We start from the raw sequence: 20,531 nt of genomic DNA on the forward strand, positions 1-20,531 counted from the left end.
TGCATGGAATTGCTACAAAATTATACACACGTGACAAAATTTTACTGATGTGTTGCATGGTCGCTGAAAACTTGGTACTTGGTAGAAATTCCTCTTGAATTCTCCGTTAGGGAGATTAACAAGGAGGCCAACTGGCACTGCAAAATTTGACATGAGCCCAAATCAATTTGAGGGTGGCGAAATGATGTGACTGGTGTGAAAACAAATACAGGCAGATGCTGTGGAGGCTATAAAGATAAATGTTCCTAATGCAATTCAGTCCTGCAAGGGTGACAGGCAGAGCTGTAGTAAAGTCCCCACACGTTTATCACAAGTCAATCACAAGTCCATCACAAGTCCTTCAAAAGTCTATCTTTAAAGGTAGGGTAGACCACTTGTCATTGGTGCATTTTTTTTCGTTTTGAAGTAACACAAGTGCTCAAAATCTAAAGTTGCAGGTTTAACAACTAACCTGATGAAGCGTTAGCTCTGTGAATGCTGTATATTTTAAGAAAAAAAATATATATTCTGGATCTAGATTTCAATTCAAAAGTTGCTGAGTCACATGACACAATCCTGAAATCAGCATTTGGGACATGATTTTCATTCAGCCAATTGTTGCTACCGGTACATGTGATGTCACACACCGAACCGACGATTCTCGCTCATAATAGCAACGGCGCGCGTGTGGGTCGTGTCAACGCACTTGCACCCAATTCATGGATCCGACCAATTAAAAACCAACTGCCAATGGAGATTTCCAAAAATGTGTCACTTGACACATCTTTGGGAACGATTTTCTTTTGTTGTTTTCTTCAAAATGACAGCATGTCAGAAAGAATAATTTCACAGGGAGTTTAGTGCCATTACTATCCTTAAACCAAATCAGCTTTTTAACAATATTTTGGTCAGTTACTTTTGGGATAGATGCAAATGATCTACTCTACCTTTAAGTCAATCACTTGTTATTTAGTAGAAAGCGATGGAGACAAGCTATTCAAATGACTATGAAAAAGGGCATTCCTCTGTCGTTTTCTACCTCTTTCTTCTTGTGACCTGGCTTGTGTTTTCACTAGAAATTGACTTGACTACAGCTCTGCTAACAAGGAAAGGTCCAAAAAAACACAATGCCCGTTTCTTTGTGTTTGTTTTAAATAACGGCGTTGATAGCAATAAATAATACTCGTCTACTCCAGGGTGACGCGGCCGATCTCCTGCACAAGGCTCTGGATTTGGACCGTGAAGCCATCGCCCTGGTTGGTGGCGCCCTGCCGCAGGGCAAATTTCTTGTTGTAGCGGTGCCGGATCTTGGCGCGGAGCTTCTTGCGCTGCCGGTCTAGGGACTTGTGGCTGTCGCGGAACCGTCTGATCTCCTCGGGCGATATGACTGGCTCGTCGTCCGACGAACACGAACCCTGGGGGAAAGGGTGAATTGACCACAATTTGATTATTACATGTTCAAGAATGGTGTCCTAGGTTTTGAGCTTTTCAGCAATTGCTCTGTAGGAGGGAATCGCTTAGTTGGTTGTACGGAGACAGAAATGGTGTCCTAGATTTCAAGCCCTACCTCTAACATGTCCAGCAGCGTGGACGTCCAGCCCACTGCACGTCGGAGCTGAGCTTCTGTCGAACACTGGCAGATTTTCTTGACCTGGTCGACTTCTTCTGTTACCTGGGACTGAAATACAATGATAACTTTTTTTTAAGTTACGTGGGAAAAGTAACATTTACTTGATTGGGTTCGAAAGGCACTTTTGATTTAAGCCTTAACCTGCACAACCGAAAGAGCGTCAAAGTTCTTGAAGGATCATACGGAATACAAACACAGATACGCAAAACGTGAGACCAAAATTGTGACCATTTCGGTAGCATTCCATATGATTGTACACAAAATGCTTAATGATGGCCAACAGAAAGGTAAAATGTAAAGAAAACGGTTGGCTAATTTGCGACAATTAAAAAAAAGCCCTTTGCTATTGCTAATTTCAAAACCATCTGCTTAGTTGACAGGGTAAGTATGAAGACCTCATAGTTGTTGGCCAAGGGTACATAAATTCTGGATGAAGACCTAGTATAATAACCACTTAGAGATTTGTTTAAAGGTAATATATAACATTTGCAAACATCAAAATATAAAACTACTATTTTATTAGGAAATGCTTTCATATTCAAGAAATATTTTTGCGAACATTTCCAACGATGGTCGGCTGTACATCGTTGGAAAAAACAGACTTTCTTTTTTAAATACTGCCCCCAATTTACCAAAGTTAGTTAGTCCACATTTTGTTTGCAATTGGTTACACATCCATGAACGGGTGCAAGCCAGCTAGTCTGGTTCCCTGACCTGGCAATTCACCTAAGTCGATAAATTGCTCTGTTTTGTCTGAAGTAGGGTCAGGGAACTAGACTACAAGAACAACATTTTTTTCTTGTCTTTCCCAGCATACAAGAACAACAAAACTTTAAACAGGTCAGTGTAACAAAATTTGCTATAAAATAACCAACCCCAAATCCATCCATTTCTGACAATTACAGGAGAAGCAACTGTGGTATATAATTATTACCTTTAAGTTAAGGTTGAGTAATGATAGACCTATGGACCAAGAATGTCGCAGTTCTCCAGAATTATGCAAAAAGTCTGCAGAATTCTTCCGACAATCTGGAAAATTCTGCAGACTTGTTCTTGCTTGAATTTTGCTAGAAATTGTGGGTCAAATTGAAGCCTAGGGCTTATATGACCCATCAAATCTTGGTGAAATCAATCTGATCTTAACTTAAAGAGGGCATGTGGTTGCAGAATAGAAATAATAGAAGAAAATAGAAGTTGATGTTGAATAAGAAATTAATAAATTAAAATCTTGGGGTGAATTTACAGCTGCAGAATTTCCAACCATTATTGAGGGTGCTTTTAAATTTTCAGATTTTTGTTGTTACTGAAGCCCTGTCTAGCCTGGCCTTCTTTGTTTTGGTTACCGCTCTCCTCACCTCTTGTTCCTCGTCGCAGTGCACACAGTCCAGCGGTTTGCCTCCGTCACACTTGGAATGCTGGGAAGACGATCGATGATCGCAAGGACACACCGTGCTGTCCGACGTGGAATGACACACTGTACTGTCCACGCAGATCTCATCTTGTTCTTGCGACAGATCCTGACCGCAAGAGTCTTCTTGCAAATCTTCACCTTCAACAAAAACATTTATTCTCTTAAATCAGTTCTTTATGTGTCCTTTTGCAAGCTGGACTTCCACAGCTTGTGGGCACGTGTGGAATAGCGGTAGAGCACAGGATTCATGATCGTGAGGTAGTGGGTTCGAGCCCCGCCGTGGCCATGCGTGTTGTGCCCTTGAGTAAGGCGCTTTACCTCAATTGCTCCTTTCAACCCAGGTGTTAAATGGGTACCAGCATTATTCAATGCTGGGAAGGTAACAGACTTGTTGTGGAGGAGGTGTGGCGATCCCCCCCACAGCAGCATACGAGTCTGGCCCAAACACTAAAAAAAGAGAAATGAACACTCCATTCCTGTGAACACAGGTTCGTTTCCTTTACCTTTTTTTTTTACCTCCACAAGGACTTTTTACATTGAAAAGTTTCTATGCCCTTGCTTTTTTTTTTTTAGTGAGGCATCCAGAAAAATAAAAGTTTAATAAATTTGTAATTGTTTGTGGTTTAGCAGTACCTAATTTCTAAGTTCAAACATTGGGTTTTGTCTTTGATCGACCTATCTTATACACACTGTATAATCAATATTTGAATTTTATTCTCTCTGATGCAACATTTCATCCAATAAAAAAAAATGATCACTTCAACAGATCATTGCACCAAAAAAAATAAGAAGAATAGAAGATTTTTGAATTTAAAACCCAACAATCACCTACATGTAGCCTTTTCCACATAGCCTCAATCCTGCAAAATCCTCCACTATGCAAAGAGGATTTTGGGGGATTTGGCAACGTTAGGATAAAAGAAGTTTCAAATTTTGAGTAAGGCGTGTCCATTTGAAGAGTAGTCCATTGCAATGTGAATTCATGTGTAGCATACATGTAATACAATATAATACAAAGTGCAGAGTGTGGCGACTCTTTTGTTCCAACAAATCTGTTAAACAGGGTCTCCAGCACTTTATGAACACAAAATTCCCTGAGTTTTTCCCTGATCTTTCCCTGAGAAATTTCAAAAAAATTGCATGAGAAATATTTTCACTTTAACAACGTTACTAGGAAGTCAAGAGGTGGTTGCAGCAAAGCAACTATTAAAATACTGATAATACACAGACAACTTGTAGACAAGCGATGGCCTCCCTTCTCCCCTTATAGGGGAATCCGGCGACCAGAATCACGCACATGCTACATGCGTTCTTAAAGACGAGGCGTGCGCACGTTTTTGGTATTCCTATTGGTATTGGTTATCCTATGCGTACTACCTGAGCGCGACTCGCGCAAGCCTTGTGCCACCACAGAGAATGGTTGCCGCCGAATTTGTCTATAGCCACCCTTCCTCACAAGATTCCTTAAGTTTCCCTGATTTTTGGTGTTTTTTCCCCCCAAAACTCCTGAGTTTTCCCTAAATGATAAAACAGAAACTCCATGTGATTTTCATGCTAAGCAAACAACAGCTGAATACCAATCACAATACATATCACATGGAGTTTTGGCTGGTAACCTGCTTTTAAAAGCCAGACTTTTTTTGTGCTAAGCAAATTTTTGTGCTTAGCAGCGCAGTGAAATTGGCCCCTGATCCACAAGCACCCATCTTACCCTGTATTGACCCCACGTCGTGGTTGCACATGCCCTCAGAGCACGCCACCTCTGAGCTCTCCCGTGAGCTGTGGCCGCAGTCCTCCCCGCAGTCAATCCCGCTGGAGTAGTCTGGGTCGTTGCGTAATGTGTGCCGCGGGTCGTCGGGCGCGGGCGACGTCTTGTAGTGGGCGTCGCACGCCTTGCAAGGTACGTCTGTGTTGTCATTCTCGTCGTTGTCACACTGTAAACAATGGCAAAAATAACATTGGGAGAATTCGAATGGGATCATTTGATTGAAAGAACAACTCCAAAGATGAATGAATGCGAAAGATTACTGAGCTTTATTTTTGATATCTCATTAAAAGTTACTTCTTAAAAAAAACCCAAAAACCTGGTTATTTTACAAGAAACACATTTGACAAATTGCACTTTATGTACTTTGAATGTTGCTAGCACTCTCAGAATTTCAATTTTTAATGTGTGGCCAGATAACAAAACTGTACTCTTTTGAAAACTTTTCGTTAACGTACCAACAGCAGACACCACAATTTCAACAAAAAACAATCATATGTATTGAATTTAGTTACGACAATCATGCCACTTTTAGAAAATCTGTGCCTGTGGTCACAAATTGGGGTAAAATTCTGCTTGTGAATTTTAATAGCACATGACTATTAGTAATCTAACGAATGTATTACTTAGGGGAAAACCCTGTTTGGAGTTGCAAAAACACATCCTTGACACTGGCCCCTCAGTTCTATCAGACAGCAAAATAAACTTACCAAGCATTTTCCTTCTCCGCTGCCTTCCTGCTGGCACTTGTGCTCCACTTTCCCCTCCCCTGGCTCCTCAAGATGACCCCGCCCCTCCTCTTCTGCCTCCCCGCCCTCGGCCGTGTTCTTGTTCTTCTTGCGGGCCTTGCGCCGTTGTTTCTTCTGGTCCCGTTTCTGCTGCTTGAGCCGGTCGGCCTCCGTGATCTCCTCGCAAACTTGCTCCAGCTTGGACATACCCTGTTTGGCCTCCAGAGCCATCTGAATATTCATGAGCAGAAACCAAATAATTTTTCAGTTCATGAATTTTTATGAACTAATCTAGTTACTTCATTGGTCAGTGTTTAACCCGGTCCGCCTCCATGGTCTCCTTGCAGACTTGCTCCAGGTTGGACATACCCTGTTTGGCCTCCAGGGCCATCTGCATATTCATGAGCAGAAACAACAGATTGTTAACTTTACATGCATATTTATGACCCAATCCAGTCACTTCATTGGTCAGTGTTTGAGCCAGTCGGCCTCTGTGATCCCCTCGCAGACCAGCTTGGACATACCGTTTGGCCTCCAGGGCCATCTGCATATTCACGAGCAGAAACAACATAATGTAAATTTCATGCATATTTATGAACCGATCCAGTAACTTCATTGGTCAGGAGATAAGGTAAATTTATTTGAAACTTAAAGATTCACGCAGGGAGTAAGGTAATTTTCCATGAAATCTGTAACTTGTAACAAACTAGATTACTCTCAGATGCGAGCTCATTGTCAAGACAATAATTTGTCCAATCAGGCATCAGGAAAGGCAGCATTGTCAAGGTGCATAGCAACTACGACAATTTCGTGCGTCACGTCAGAATCCAGTCTAATTAGAACTCACCTCAAGTGCTTTCTCCAGTTTTTGAACCCCGGCATGAAACAGCAGCAGGAATGTCTGCTCCTCAGCGCGCAGGCTCTGCCATATCTTGTGCAGCCGCTCAAAGATGTGGATCCCTAAACACGTTAACACTTCCTCCTGAGCAATATCGATGGTCTTGGCATGCCTTTCTCTCCGTCTTGAATTGCAAAAAAAAAAAAAGAAGCACGATTTAAGAAGTTCCATGACACAGGAAATCCTTGTGGGTCAGTTTACCACTAGAAGCTTCCTGAAGAATTTCTGGGACAGCATTGGGCAAATTCGTGCAAGAACTATTGTTGATCATTGGTTAACCATAGTTCGACTAAAGTTTGCCTGAACTTTGTCTAGTCAACGGTGGTTGACTACGCAAGTCGACTATTTGGAACCAGCCTACTGGGGCTGGTTGCACCGCTGGTAACCATAGCCGTGCGCATTCATAACGTACAGCAGGGAGCCAGGATCCAGAAGTTTTGCGATGACATTTTGACCAGCGTTTGACTAGAGACGTTCCCACGTTGCTATTACTGCGCAAGCATAAGGTACGTCACAAATCAACAACTAGTCGACTAATGGTCCTTGGCCGAACTTGGCCATTAATTAACCCTTACCCCCTAGGCCCTTTTGGCTAGTAACCATCCTCAATCCTGCAAAAAAAACCTCCCACCTACATGAGCATGAGTGCATGATGGGAATGGTGCCCCTAAGTGTTCCTTTAGAAGTGATTTTGAATTTTTTACTTCTGGGCAAAGTTGTAATTGAATCGATCGAAGGGCCAATCAAAAGTCATAAAAAATCAACAACAAATAAAATCACAAGTCCGGTCACAAGAAACCGTGGACAATGACTTGTTTAGACTTTTCTGATGGCATTGTTACACTTAACCTATAGCGGAATCCGGCAACCAGAATTAGAAGCTTTTACTGCGGTGGCGTCACGCTCAAGCTCACGCGAATGCTGCATGCGTTCTTAAAGACAAGGCGCATGCGCATTTTGGTATTCCTATTGGTGGAAGGAGCCCGGAGTACGTGCATACTACCCGAGGGCAACTCGCTTGAGCCTGATCCACTGCAGAAAATGGCTGCCACCGGATTTGTCTATACTTAAAGGGAATGTACATCATTGCCTTTTGCTGTAATTTTCAGAAATAAACTATTTTGAGGGGTTAGTATAACAGATCAAATATTGTTACACTGACATGTTTGAAGTTTTGTGTTCGAAAATGCTGGAAAAACCAAGACAAACAAAAATGTTCAAGTAGTCTGGCTCCCTGACTCCACTAAAGATGAAATGAATCAATTTATAGATGCCGGAAAATTGTAAGGTAATGGAACCATTCTAACTGGGCTGCACCCTTCATGAACATGTAACCAATAGCAAACAAAATTTGGACTAAAAAAATGATAAATTTGGAGCAGTAGTTAAAAAATAATTAGGTTTTTCCAACGGTGGTCGGCCGACCACCGTTGGAAATTTATACAAAATACCACTTTTCTTGAAAATGACTTCACACCAGGTGCCATAATTTTACAGGATGCTTTAGACTGTCATTTACCAACATCCTAGTAAGGTATTTCGTAAAAAATTGGTAGTTTTGTTTTTCAATGTTTGCTAATGTTGTATATTCCCTTTAACCAAATTGCAACACTTGCAACTTACATGCCGTTGAGCTCTGGCTCTGCCCTGGCTATCAGCCGCCCGATGAAGTCCGTCTCACACAGCAGGTGGATGTGCTTGTCTCGCGGACAGCACCGTATTCCCTCATAGAGGGCGCTACAGTAGCCCTTCTCCTCGCAGGGCTGCACCTCCCCTACCAGGATACTGTAGGCTCGCATGACCTTCGTCTTGCACTCCCCACAAAACCTGCATAACAGAATCATTAAACAGACAGATTAAATGAAATCGGAATTTGTCTTAATCTGAAGGAATGAAAACATTGGTCTATCAAATTTAAAGGGAATATACAACATTTGCTTTTGCTGTAATTTTCAGAAATGAATGGATTGGGGGGGGTGTTAGTTTTTTACAGCAAATATTGTTACACTGACTTGTTGGAAGTTTTGTGTTTGTAGATGCTGGAAAAACCGAGAAAGCCAATCATGTTCTTGTAGTCTGGTTCCCTGACCCCACTTAAGATGACACGGAGTATTTAAAGATGTCAGGAATTGTAAGGTCAGGGAACCAGTCTAGCTGGCTTGTACCCGTTCGTTGGAGTGTAATCGATTGCAAACAAAATTCAGACTAACTAAATATGGTAATTCTAGGGCAGTATTTGAAAAAAGCCAGTTTTTTTTTCAAAACGCTAGTCAGCCGACCAGCGTTGGAAATTGATACAAAATACCACTTTTCTTGAAAATATCAGTTTACGAGGTGCCATGATTTTACAGGATGCTTTAGACTGTCATTCACTAACAGTCCAGCAAGGTATTTCAAACTAAAGTAGTACTTTTGTTTTTTGATGTTTGCAAAATGTTGTATATTCCCTTTAAAATCAAAAATAGAATGTCCAGAGTATGCCTTATTTTGGGCACATTTCTGGGCATACAGCTTGTGCAATGAGAAATGCAGATATTTTCACCTGTGTTTTCTCAGGTATGCCTCTGTTGTGCTATGTAGACTGGATGCCAGAACGAAGGTGACCTCTTCCCTGCAAGGCTTCTCCATAACTTCCCAGATGTCAATCCATGTCCTGCAAACATATTAAAGAAGAAGAAAAAATACACTGTAAAACAGCACTAAACCCTTTGCTCCCTGTATTTTGCTGACCAGGAAGCTTCCTGAATTTACAATAATATAATGCTGTGCTGGAAAGCAATGGCATTTTCCTGCCTACCAGGAAATTATGGATATTAACCCTAACCCCCTAGCATGATTTACTAGGAACCATACCCATCCTGGCCAATTCAAACACCATATGGGAAACTGCACACACATATTTCTGACTTAGTTTCTGGAGGTGTGCCAACCCAATGTAAAAGACTGTCAGTTTAGGGTACTGTACACATCCTGACAGATTCCAACAAAACATGCCATTGGGGTTTGATAGATTGAGTGCAGGGCTGAGGCACATTTCAGTCAACAGTAGCTCGGCTGTAGAATCCTGAATCAACCAAAAATATGGCAAAAGAATTTTGGAAGATTTGGGGAAGTTAGGGCAACATTTATAATATCTATTCCCACTTTAAAGTCACTCATCCCTTTCAAAAATGTGTAATTAAGAAACCAAATTTGACATGAGCTTCCAAAACTTTTAAATTGCAGAATAAAACTTCCATGAAATTCCAATAATTCTCCTGCATTGCCGAATGCGATGTCTTCGATATCAGATGTATATACTTACGATATCTGTTTGGTCTTGTGATTATCTAGTGAATGCAGCAAGCAGCGACGATTCTTCTTGTTCTTGTGTAGCGTGTTGACTAGATCATCCAGTTTGGACCTGAGGGAAAACCACACAAATTGTTATTCACATTCAGACCCCAAGACTCAAAACTAAGCACCGTCAATATCTATATTACTTGATTATTCGATATTTTTTTGATATCGATATCACCGATAGCAATTTTTTTATCATATCGAAATATCGAAATTTTTTGATATTGAGAAATCATATCGAAAATACGTCAGATTATCGTCAAAATAAATTTCCCGCTTGTGCTTTTACTTTGTGTTTATCGTTTGCTGTGTAATTAAATAAATCGGCGGCAACTTTTGAAAAATATAAACATCGCGAAATGCCAAGTGGAGTTGCTTTGTACTCTGCGTTCGCTGGAATTCGTGGTCTCGCCAAATGTAAAACTATAAAAAAACAAAAACGCCAATTCTGGACAAACTGTCAGTGCTGAGATTTGTTGTAAAAAGTTTGAGCAATATGCTCCCGAGAAAGCCGAGGGAAATTGGGACTTAAGATTTGTTGGGTTTTTTTTTTTTTTTATTTATCAAAGTGTCAACTTTATGGTCTTAAACTTTTACATGGGATAATCGATATATCAAATATTCTCAATATTGGATTTATATCGATTATTGAAAATTCTGATATCGACGGTGCTTACTCCTAACATAACTTTCAAATTAAATGGTGAAATTTTGCTAAAATTTAAATGTGTCTCGACAAAATGTGGGAGAAAACTTGGTTTCCGTGAGTTCCTTCCAAAGCCATGCGATTTTGGCTTACCCGTGTAAATGGAAGAGACTGTACATTTTTCTGGGATCGTACAGCAGCTCCGTCACCAGAGACAGCTCCGAGTGGCCCGTGATGACCAGGGGCTCTAGCGCCCTCACATGGTGCTGGTCCCGCAGTCGCGTAAACATCTGCTCCATGCTGCAACGAGTCACAAAATGCCTCAAAATGCAATTAACTGCATAAAGTACAGGCAAAAGCTGTATAAATAGATTGCATTCGGCAACCATCTTGAAGTGTGTTTTGTTATGTGTTAATTCATTGATGCACACATGTTCTATACATGTGCATCCCTGTATAACACAAAAGCAAAACCCTCAAAAGATGGCCACAGTGCAAAGGAGGGTTTCACTTACCCAAAGATCCCGTGATCTAAAATGGAATTGAACACGAACCTTGGCAAATGTTTGCACTGTTCGCATAAGTGGAATACACACTGGGTGGCATAAGCCATTTGCGAGTAACCTATGCCCTTTGGGATTTACATTTGAATAACATCTGGTTCACTGACTTGCTCAGAATGCTTGGCACATTTTCACTTTGAATTTTCCAGACCAAAGACACTGTTTCTAATCACATGATTCGGGGCAAGCTTTTGCATAGTTACGTGAGACGTTCAGCATCAATACATTGTTCACATCGGGTGAGAATGGCACAAAGAAACCAGACCATGCCGGAGCTGGGGGTTGCTAGCATAAGGCTTGCCCCAAATCACGTGATATAGTAACAGTCTCTTTGGTCGGGAGAATGCAAAGTTAAAACGCGCAAACCATTGGATTAAGTCAGCGTTCCAAATTTTATTCAAATTTAACTTGCAAATGGCTTATTGTGACTTTACAGATTGACCAAGCAAATTGAACCATGTAGGATTCGAACCTGCAACCATCAGTATACCATGGGCCGGTGATGAGCTAACAAACGATATTGCCTGTGCTCGAAGACATGTATCAGGGCAGGTATCCAGTCCGGCCCTTACAGGCATATCAGATGATTAGTTTTTCATGCATTTCGTTCGTTTCAAATAATAACATCACTCAGAATCCAATGAAGAATGTTCAAAACCTACTCTGTCAAAGTTTTAGCTCAGTGGATGGATATTATACTTTTAAAGAAAACAGTGGAAAACCATGTACAACCTTTCGATCAGGAAACACGATTTCGTCCATAGCATTCTTTATTTCCAAAGATCAGTCAATTGACTAATCGTTGGAAATTACGTACATTTCTTGTTTTCTTCCAAAAGCCAGACGGAATAATTTCACTGGGTGTTTGGTACCAGTGCAATCATCAATCCAAGTAAGATTTTTGACAAATATTAGGTAGGTTACTTTGGGGAAAATGCAAATGATCCTATATGCCTTTAACAAAATCTCAGTGTTTGCTTTGATAAGCGATTTCTGGCCCTTCCTTCGAATGCTGTCTCAGTTATCTCATTCAGATGAAGAGTCAGGGAACAGTCAATGGGTTACCATGTATGCACTTTGGACACAGGGCCAACCAATTGAAAAATATCTATACATGTGAAAGAATTTGATTGATGGGATCCAGTGGGATGAGCATTTTTTTCAAACGTTGACAGAATTTTATTGATTTGATTTGTAGGATTAGCAGTGTTTCAGATGTGGCAGTATCTTCATCACTGTTCATTGATAAAATTTGATTGATGGGATTTGTAGGATCAGCATTTTTCAGATGTGGCAGTATAGAGTTTGATTGATGGGTTCTGTTGGATCTGCAGTTCTCCAATGAGTCAGTGTCTGCATTTCGATAGAATCTGATGATGGGATTTGTGGGATTAGCATTTTTCAGATGAGGCAGTATCTTCATTTTGATGGAATTTGACAGATGGGATTTGTGGGATTCTCACCTCCTCCGGCAGCCAACGCATGGCACTCTCTCCTGCATGGTGTGACCAAAGAGTTCCTTGCTAGGAATCATAACGGCCGCTGCCAGCTCGTCCCGGCTTAAGTCATTATACTTCTGAAACGTTAAAAAAAAATTTTTTTTTTTAATCTAGGAAAGAATGTACATGTAGTAGTATCCAGACGCCACTTCTTTGGTTGTGTACAAAGTCTACGGAGAGTCAAGTGCATTTCCAAAGTATTTTCTAACAAAAGTTTCTCAGTCCCAGATTTACGTCTTTTTAAAAACTTTTTCGCAATGACTGACCTTCATTGCGATAATGCATGATGAAAAAAGTGGCATCAGCATGCAACATTCTTTCCAAAATCCATTTTGTTTTTTTGATATCTCTGTCCCATAAAACGGGAATAGAATGTTAGCTTTTATTCTTAATCCTATAGGAGATTTGGTCACGACACCCTTCCCAATGCAACAACATGCACCACTTGTTATAGTGAGAGCCCTGCGGTATGCCAAAATCGAACAAGTCAAAATTCTCCAGGACAACCTGTCTCAAATTCTGTGATTGCCAAATGCAACAAATATTCGCTTATCTCAGAACTAGCAGTATGTCAATTGGTGTTTATGGCCCAATGCAACAAGGTCCAACAGACTTTTACAATTGTGTTACATCTGGCAGGGCTATTAAAGGTTATCATATGCACGCGGTTGAATCCATAAACTTTCGGTCAAATTTGTTTCACGTCCCTGTTACATCTGATATAAGATTTTGTAAATTCAGGACACATTCTTTAACCCTAACCACCTTAACCTCCACCAACCCATCAAACCTCAATAATGTATTTTGTTGGAACCTGTCAGGATGGGTACAGTGCCCCTGAACTGACAGTCTTTTACATTGGGTTTGCACACCTCCAGAATCAAAGTCAGAAATATGTGTGTGCAGTAAAAAATATTCTCAGTCGTTTCATGTTACTGAAACCGAAGATAAACACCGGCCTGATGGGCCACATTGGCCCGTGACAGACTTTACTTTTTGTGACAGACTTTACTTTACTTTTTTATGGCACCCAAAACTACTTTGCCTTGCCCCTTATATTAAGTTATTATCACTGCCTGAATGAAGACTATTTGTTTGGCTTCTTTACCTCGATGAAGGAATCTATCTCTGCATGTCTGTTTCTGTTTTTCCCTTTACTGTGGTCGCACTGGTCGTACTTGATGTCCGACAACTCCATAACCATCTGCATGTTGGAAAACATTGAGATATACAAATGATTGGATATACATACAGTGAAATCTCGAAACCTGTTAACTCAAAAAACCTTCTAACTCAAAGTAAAAAACTTATTCCCGTCAATTGTTGCTGAATAGAAAATCCATTGGATAACTCAAAACTCTGCTTAACGCAAAATTTGAGCCAATTCCCCTGAGGTTTGACTTATCGAGATTCCACTGTTATGGCTGTCAGTTTTACATCAAGGTTAATGAGAACCCAACGCATTTGAATCAGTTCTTAATGTTGGATTTTTTTTTTTAATATTTCGACACTGTCGTTGATAAGACTTTTTAGTAAAACGTTTTTTAGGAAATGTACGTGTCGTGTTCCCAACATGGTTCAAAGAGAAACAGGATGTTATCAAGGAAACACACACAAACACATCAGGCTTTTCTTGGTCTTGCCATTTTTTTTTTGACCACTGAAATCCTGATTACTCTGAGTCAATCAAAATCAACAGGAAAATTGCACGGTAACTCGTGTTACATAATACATAAGAGGGATCTTCTGTCAATTCTGTGCTGTTATTCTATAAAGTCAAAGCATTTAGGGTGGATTTTTTTCTCACAGACGATCCCTTGAAGTAAAAACAAGGCCAACAACATAAATTTCTGTTGTTTGGCAATATGTTTATCGGTAACTTACGTTACACAAAAAGGACACAGCAAAAATAAATACCTCATACTGTGCACTGTTGGAAAAATCATTGCAGTGCCCCTACATCATTAGAGTGTAAGTCATATGCTAGCATAAACAACGATTAAAAAATAATCAATCACAAGATCTTTAGGGGAATATGTTTCGGTAACTAGCATTACGGTAACTCGCATTACAGTTTGTCCGCACATCTTTGGTACAAGTTAAAACAAGTACGGAACTAAAAATCAAACTAAAACAACTCTTTCAGCATAGAATGTGAACCTTTCTCTGTGTCTTAAAAACAAAACAACTCACAATAGCACTTACATTTTGCATAAATGTGAAAACAAGCTGTCTTTTCTTCCTAAAATCTACTACTTTAGGCCCCCAAACATTTTTTAGACATAAGTACATTTGACCATATTCCTCCCTGGCACACCACTCAAATGAAAGGTCCTGTGTCCCCTTTAATTTGATACCACACTTGAGGTAGTAATGCTTGTAGTTTTGAAGATTTCATAAATTTTCCACTTTCAACCATGTCCACTTTGCGTGGAATCACAAACTCTGTATACATGTATATAATGTATACATGTGTATTTCCTTATTCAAGACTAGCCATTCATCTTTTTTTCATGTGACTAAATTATAGATGTCCTATAGATGCGTATCTAAACAATGGACTGTACTATATTTCTTTCACAGTAAATTGGGTTTAGGTAGATTTTAGAAGGCACCCAGCAAAAGTGCCTAAGGGTTAGGATAAAATAAATGCAACTTTTAGACAATTACAGATGTTTCAAATAAATCAAATGGGCAATAAGATGAAAGACTAAGGCCGAAAATCCATGTGTCTGTTGTCGATGTGCGTAAATTGCACTGTGCGTTTACCAGTTGCGTACCGTGATGTGTACTCTGAACAAGTGAAAATCCAAGTGTAGTATTTCTCTGCACACCTGACGGACTTAAAAGCTCAAATAGAGAGCAGGCAGCAGCTTTGCGAGTACAAAACGGAACTCTCGATCAAATTTGGATTAGTTTTGGCAAAGTGTAGGCCTACATTTTATGAAATAAACATTGACATAATTTAACTATGATGTTTTATCAATGGAGGATTTGAAAATTAAAATCAAGGCAGGCCCTAGTTTGTTTCAATCAGATTCACATATTAGCTGCTTTGCTTTAAACATGTTAAACCCAACCACAAATATTTATCTTTTTACCACACCACTACATCGTTTCAGTTTCACATAAACAAAATTATGTGTATTCTTCATGTACGTGTTTCAATCACTACCTAAACTAAAGCGTATACAATTTCAACGGATGATGCAGTACGGATAGCCCAATGTGCAATATGTGTACATGGATATGTGCATTGCTTTTTGAACAAACTTTTTCAAGTAACGGTGTGCACTAATAGACACACCTTTGAGGTGCTGTAAAATAAAAAATAAAAAACAATTTGAATCGTCTCTTAAATTTTTGACAAAAGAACTGAATATTTTTGAATCTCTAAGGCCTCCCAACAAATAGTTCTGCTCCGATTACATGGCATTTGAAAATAGGGTAGGTAGGTAGGGATTTTTTTTGGGGGGGGGGGGTATTTTTTTGTGTTCAATCATATGCAGGTTTCTGCATGTAGTTAGGCGAAGTAAAAAAAAAAACATGTTTAGCGTCCCCGCCCGCTTCCATTTTAGAGGCCGCCTCCTTTTTTTTTTTTTTTTTTTTTTTTTAAAAGACAAAATTGATAAATTTTAACGATCTCTGACGAAAGAAATCATATTTTTAGACTTTTATACCGTGTATAAAGCTGTGGAAATAGTCAATGAGTCCAAGTGGCGGCCATTTTGAAAAAAAGTTGGTAACCATCTTGAAAAATAGCCCGGCCGCGTTGTCTTGAAAAATGTGTCGGGCGGCCATTTTGAAAAGAAAAAAAAAAAAAAAAAAAGGGCCTCCTCCTTCCTTTTTGTCAAAGAGGCAGGATGCTAAACATGTTTTTTTTTTTATTTTGCCTTAAGGATATTGGTAGTAATTGATGGTTTTCGGGTTTCTTTCCTCATTTTTCAAAACAAAAAAATTAGGGTAGGGGCTGTCAAATTAGGGTAGGTAGGGTAACCCAAAATTATTTTTGGGGGCCTAATAAACTCTATCGTTTTGGGTTGCCAAAAAAACAGTGTCAAAATGTAAGTTGTTAAGAATGAATGGAAATGGGATGTTCAAAATAATAGACAGGATGTTTGAAGCTTATAAATAGTAATCAATATTAGGGTTTGCCCTTCACCGACGTATAAAACACTGTATACTCCAGTGTGTAACCTCCCTGGTGAATGTTGGAAAAAATCACTTGAGTGGGACTCTAACCCACGACCTCCTGCTTTCTACTAGTACTAGTGCAGACGTCTTAGTTCTTACCAATAAGAAGAATGAATAACTTAAATAAATGTTATAAAGTATTTAATTAGACAAATATACACACACAAAAGACCAAAAAACCAAACGGCAAAGATTTTAATCAAATGAAAAACACAAGTTTACGTGAACATTGGTGAACATGAACTTTTAGAAGTAAACCTGTTTTCAAAATATATATACAATCTTCACAGTATTGAAAACTTACAAAATTGAGCCGATAGACATAAGAAATATTATAAAATAGGATTGCTCTTTACTTCTTTTACATTTAGGAACAACCCATACTCACAGTAAGCGAGCCATCAGCTGTCAACGGTAGCTGTCTGCGCTTGAACAGGTAGGGGTTGTTCACGTTGCAGGTTCCCACTTTCGGGCACACCCCCACCAACTTTGCCAGTCCCATAGGCTCCATCCAGCAACCCCTTCCGTTGGACAAATAAATACAGAGGAGTTGTAAGCACTTGACAGTCAAGATTGAGGTTTATAACATGACTTTTTTGCGTTTTTGTGAAAGGAGGTGGTTCTCCAAGTACAGAGTGTACAGTCACGTCATAGGTTTTGAACAGGCCCATTAAAAATGTACACAGTTCGTGATGCCCTGCAACACATCTACGTGAAATAGAATCCATCCGCTTAAGAAAATTAGTGCAAAAGTTCCTTGACTGATATCTTCATAATGACAAAATACTGGGACTGTTCATCATTTGGTACCTTTTTAATACGAATAGAATTATATTTTTAAATTTAAAAAAATGAATTTTTATGGTCTTTTGATAATATGCGGATATTTTTTTTCATTCACTAATGTTATCCGCCGATATCGAAATCCGCCATTTTGTGCCGGACTGATTCGTTGGTTGGAATCATTTACTCAAGTAATATGTTTTCGGATAGTCTTGTTTCCAGCATTATGGCTTGCGATTTTTGCGTGAATTTAAATTTTCTTGTAACTTACAGGTTAATCTTCAATCATAAAGGTACGTCGTTTACAATCAGTTGTTCGGAGTGAAAATAAGTCGTTAACAGCTCGGCAGCCTGCACCCTGCACCCAGCCTCGACTCCAGGGGCGCGTGCTCGTTCCTTATTGCGCAAGGCATGATGGGAAACAACATGGCGCTGCAAGATCGTAACCACGGGGCACGAGGTTGCTCTGCACCCTGCATGCATGCAGTGAAGTGGCTGGTATGAGCTCCGTGCGCTACCAAAAGAGGGCGCCCTTTTACCTTGCAACGACGTCCCATGGGCGGTACATTTCGCTGGTTGACGCGCACCGTTCCTTGTGTGTAACGCGCGTACACCAGGGAATTTGTTCTATGTACACCATTGATCTCCATATGGAGATCAATGATGTACACGCAGTGGCGCGCACCTCCAACTGTACTTCCTTTGCCGGTGAGGGGGTACTTGTGAACGGAGCGGATAGTTTCACCTGAAACTCAGCACTGATCACGCGGGCGCACATCACCGTGATCTGGTCCACGGCATCGCAGCCACGCGCCAGCGCCCTCTACTACCCCTCTAGGAAGCAGTGTGTTCTTAAATCAGAAAACGCAGCTCAAACTAGTGACTCGTGTGCAGCTCTGAGATTAATTTTCTTATGAGCAAATTGGATTTTAAAAAACTTCTTGGAAGTATAACAAAGTTTCTTAAGCTCACCTTTAAACTTGACCAACGTTTCAACTTAGAAAAGTTTACTTAAAAGTCTCTGACTTTGGATTTCCCTCCAAGTTTAATTCAGTTTACGGAATAACACAAAACGTCCTCTGGGCTTTGGGGTTCTGTCTGCGGTATATTAATGCCTCCCTTTTGGTAGGATATTGTCGCGGGTGACTCCTGAGTCTTCTGGTTGTTCCATGATCGATTCACTTAGGCATGTACAATAATAAGCAAGTTGACGTGGACCACTTTCGGCTAATTGTGTCTTAGGCCTTTTTGAATCCTGACCACCACATCACTGAGAGTTAATGCGACAGGGGCCGTCAAACATCGGATGTAGTTTTTGGGACCCTCCCACCTGGCGGGTATTGATTCTCGTCATGACGGCGGTTCCAACCCTGAATTCTCGTTGGTCACCCTGTGATCGTAATATGTTGGTGCTGATAACCTGCACATTTCTTCAAATGTTTCTTGATGTTTCATGCGCGACTTCTAACCTCTCATCCATCAGCTCGACAACATTAGCCTAATTTGCTCCACTGACTCGCCAGGTAAGCAAAATGACACTAATGAGAAGTCTCATCTCCCGTCCAAACATCATTAGATTTGGTGACATTCCCGTGCTCTTCTGTGGTCCGACAGGCCAGCATAAAAGTCGGTATTAACATGCAAATTCCAGTCGGGGCCCTTTGGTTCTCACAGGTATACGATGACAACATCACTTTGAGAGTCCCATTAAACCTCTATACCTGCCCGTCACTATAGCACTTTGCGGGTGGTATGAAGTCGTTCTGGTAATGTTGATCTCAAGAAGTTGGCAGGTCTTTTGAAAGAGCTCGCTTTCAAATTCCCTGCCCTGTGGTCACCGTGAAGTCTAAAGAAGTCTCCGTGTGCCGAAACGTCTGAAAACCACATCGGCGGCGATCGGAGCAACTATGCTTCGCCGTCCATTTCATGTATAGTCTGTGTATGCTTTGACTACAATATACCGGTTTCCAGAGGTCGTCTCTTTCCAGAGGATCTGTTATATCGATATATAGGCCTAGTCACCATTGGAACTTCAAAAGGCGGTTGCTGAAGTGGCGCTCTCCGATTGCTGGGAAACTTTTGCCTGACACATTCGGGGCATGCGCAGGTCCAATGTCGGATAGAATCTCACATCTTGGTCTGTTCGTGTAGCTGCGCTCGCTGCTAGACAGCTCTCAGCTAGTATTTCAAGGAGTCTTGAAAATTCCGTCCGAGGCTTTCGGACGGCTTCTGCCGATGATTCCTGCATGAGCTAAGCTCGATACCAGCTGTGGCCTAAACCTGGACTCTAAAGATTTCACCAGTCGCTTGTATATAGTCCTTCGACTCGGCCTGCATACTACTCGCCGGTGGCGTTTGTTGTGCCGATCTGTTAATAACACTGCAAGATAGTGGCACTTCTCCTTGTCGTCCGAATCATTTACGGCGGTGTACATCTCGCACTAGGTAAGGTGCCATGCATGGATGATGGTCCGGTCCCGTCTGTGATGGGTCTCTTTCGGCTTAGTCCCTCCTGAGCTGATTCGCCTCAACCCGGAGGCGGTTTAATGAAAGTGGCTGCTCCCCGATCAAAGTCCAACCTTGTATCTTTATTCCGGGTCAGTGCCATCAATCCGTATCGACGAGGGGATGGGGTGGTTGGGTGGGGATGGGGAAACCATACGGCAAAATCCTAAAATTGATCGATGGTTGACCGATAGAGTGATTGATTGGTTGACCGTTATGCGTTTAAATGCGGAGTTATAGAGGGCAGTGGTTTTGTATCGCTAGGATAGGCGTGAGCAACACCTTATTAGGCCTATGCAGTAATTGTTACTAAATTAAAACAAAGAATACCCTCTAAAGTATAAGGCACCTGCCGTGCATATTCTATTCCAAACGGTTCGTTTACCTCAACGATTTCCACTTCCTGGGCTCCGCCTGCAGTTCTTTCTGGTGTCTCTTGATGGCTTCGCTCACGACAGGCGGGCCGAAGACTCGAAATTCCCGGTCGAAAATCGGCAACGTCGCCAGCGCTCCTTCCGAAGGGTTTTCCGCAGTTTCATGTGTCATTCTTCAAAAATTCGACAAATTTCCAAGTCCAAAATCTCTGGATGT

General features: G+C 40.8%; 1 protein-coding gene across 2 annotated transcripts; it reads right to left on the bottom strand.

The window, feature by feature from the left end:
- Positions 1 to 857: 857 nt before the first annotated feature.
- LOC119743228 (gametogenetin-binding protein 2-like) lies at positions 858 to 20,531 on the bottom strand. Of its 2 annotated transcripts, none has more exons than XM_038219617.1 (14): positions 20,326 to 20,531; positions 17,041 to 17,173; positions 13,567 to 13,662; positions 12,423 to 12,535; positions 10,550 to 10,696; positions 9,716 to 9,814; positions 8,954 to 9,064; positions 8,035 to 8,238; positions 6,361 to 6,535; positions 5,496 to 5,744; positions 4,732 to 4,954; positions 2,965 to 3,158; positions 1,547 to 1,657; positions 858 to 1,394 (listed from the first exon to the last, which is right to left on the bottom strand). In XM_038219617.1, the coding sequence occupies exons 1-14, from the start codon at positions 20,484 to 20,486 to the stop codon at positions 1,167 to 1,169; spliced, it is 2,244 nt and encodes a 747-aa protein (XP_038075545.1). In that variant the 5' UTR covers positions 20,487 to 20,531; the 3' UTR covers positions 858 to 1,166. The 2 variants fall into 2 exon arrangements, with proteins under 2 accessions (XP_038075545.1, XP_038075546.1); XM_038219618.1 differs by lacking the exon at positions 20,326 to 20,531 and adding an exon at positions 17,707 to 17,834.

This window comes from Patiria miniata, unplaced genomic scaffold, assembly GCF_015706575.1.
Source record: "Patiria miniata isolate m_02_andy unplaced genomic scaffold, ASM1570657v1 HiC_scaffold_6, whole genome shotgun sequence".
NCBI classification, from domain to species: domain Eukaryota; kingdom Metazoa; phylum Echinodermata; class Asteroidea; order Valvatida; family Asterinidae; genus Patiria; species Patiria miniata.

Coding starts and splice junctions, on each gene's coding strand:
- LOC119743228 (XM_038219617.1), bottom strand. CDS start 20,486: ATGACACATGAAACTGCGGAAAACCCTTCGGAAGGAGCGCTGGCGACG. Junction 13,663..17,040: donor CAGCTGATGGCTCGCTTACT/GTGAGTATGGGT, acceptor TCCAACATGCAG/ATGGTTATGGAGTTGTCGGA. Junction 6,536..8,034: donor GAGCCAGAGCTCAACGGCAT/GTAAGTTGCAAG, acceptor TTGCAATTCAAG/ACGGAGAGAAAGGCATGCCA.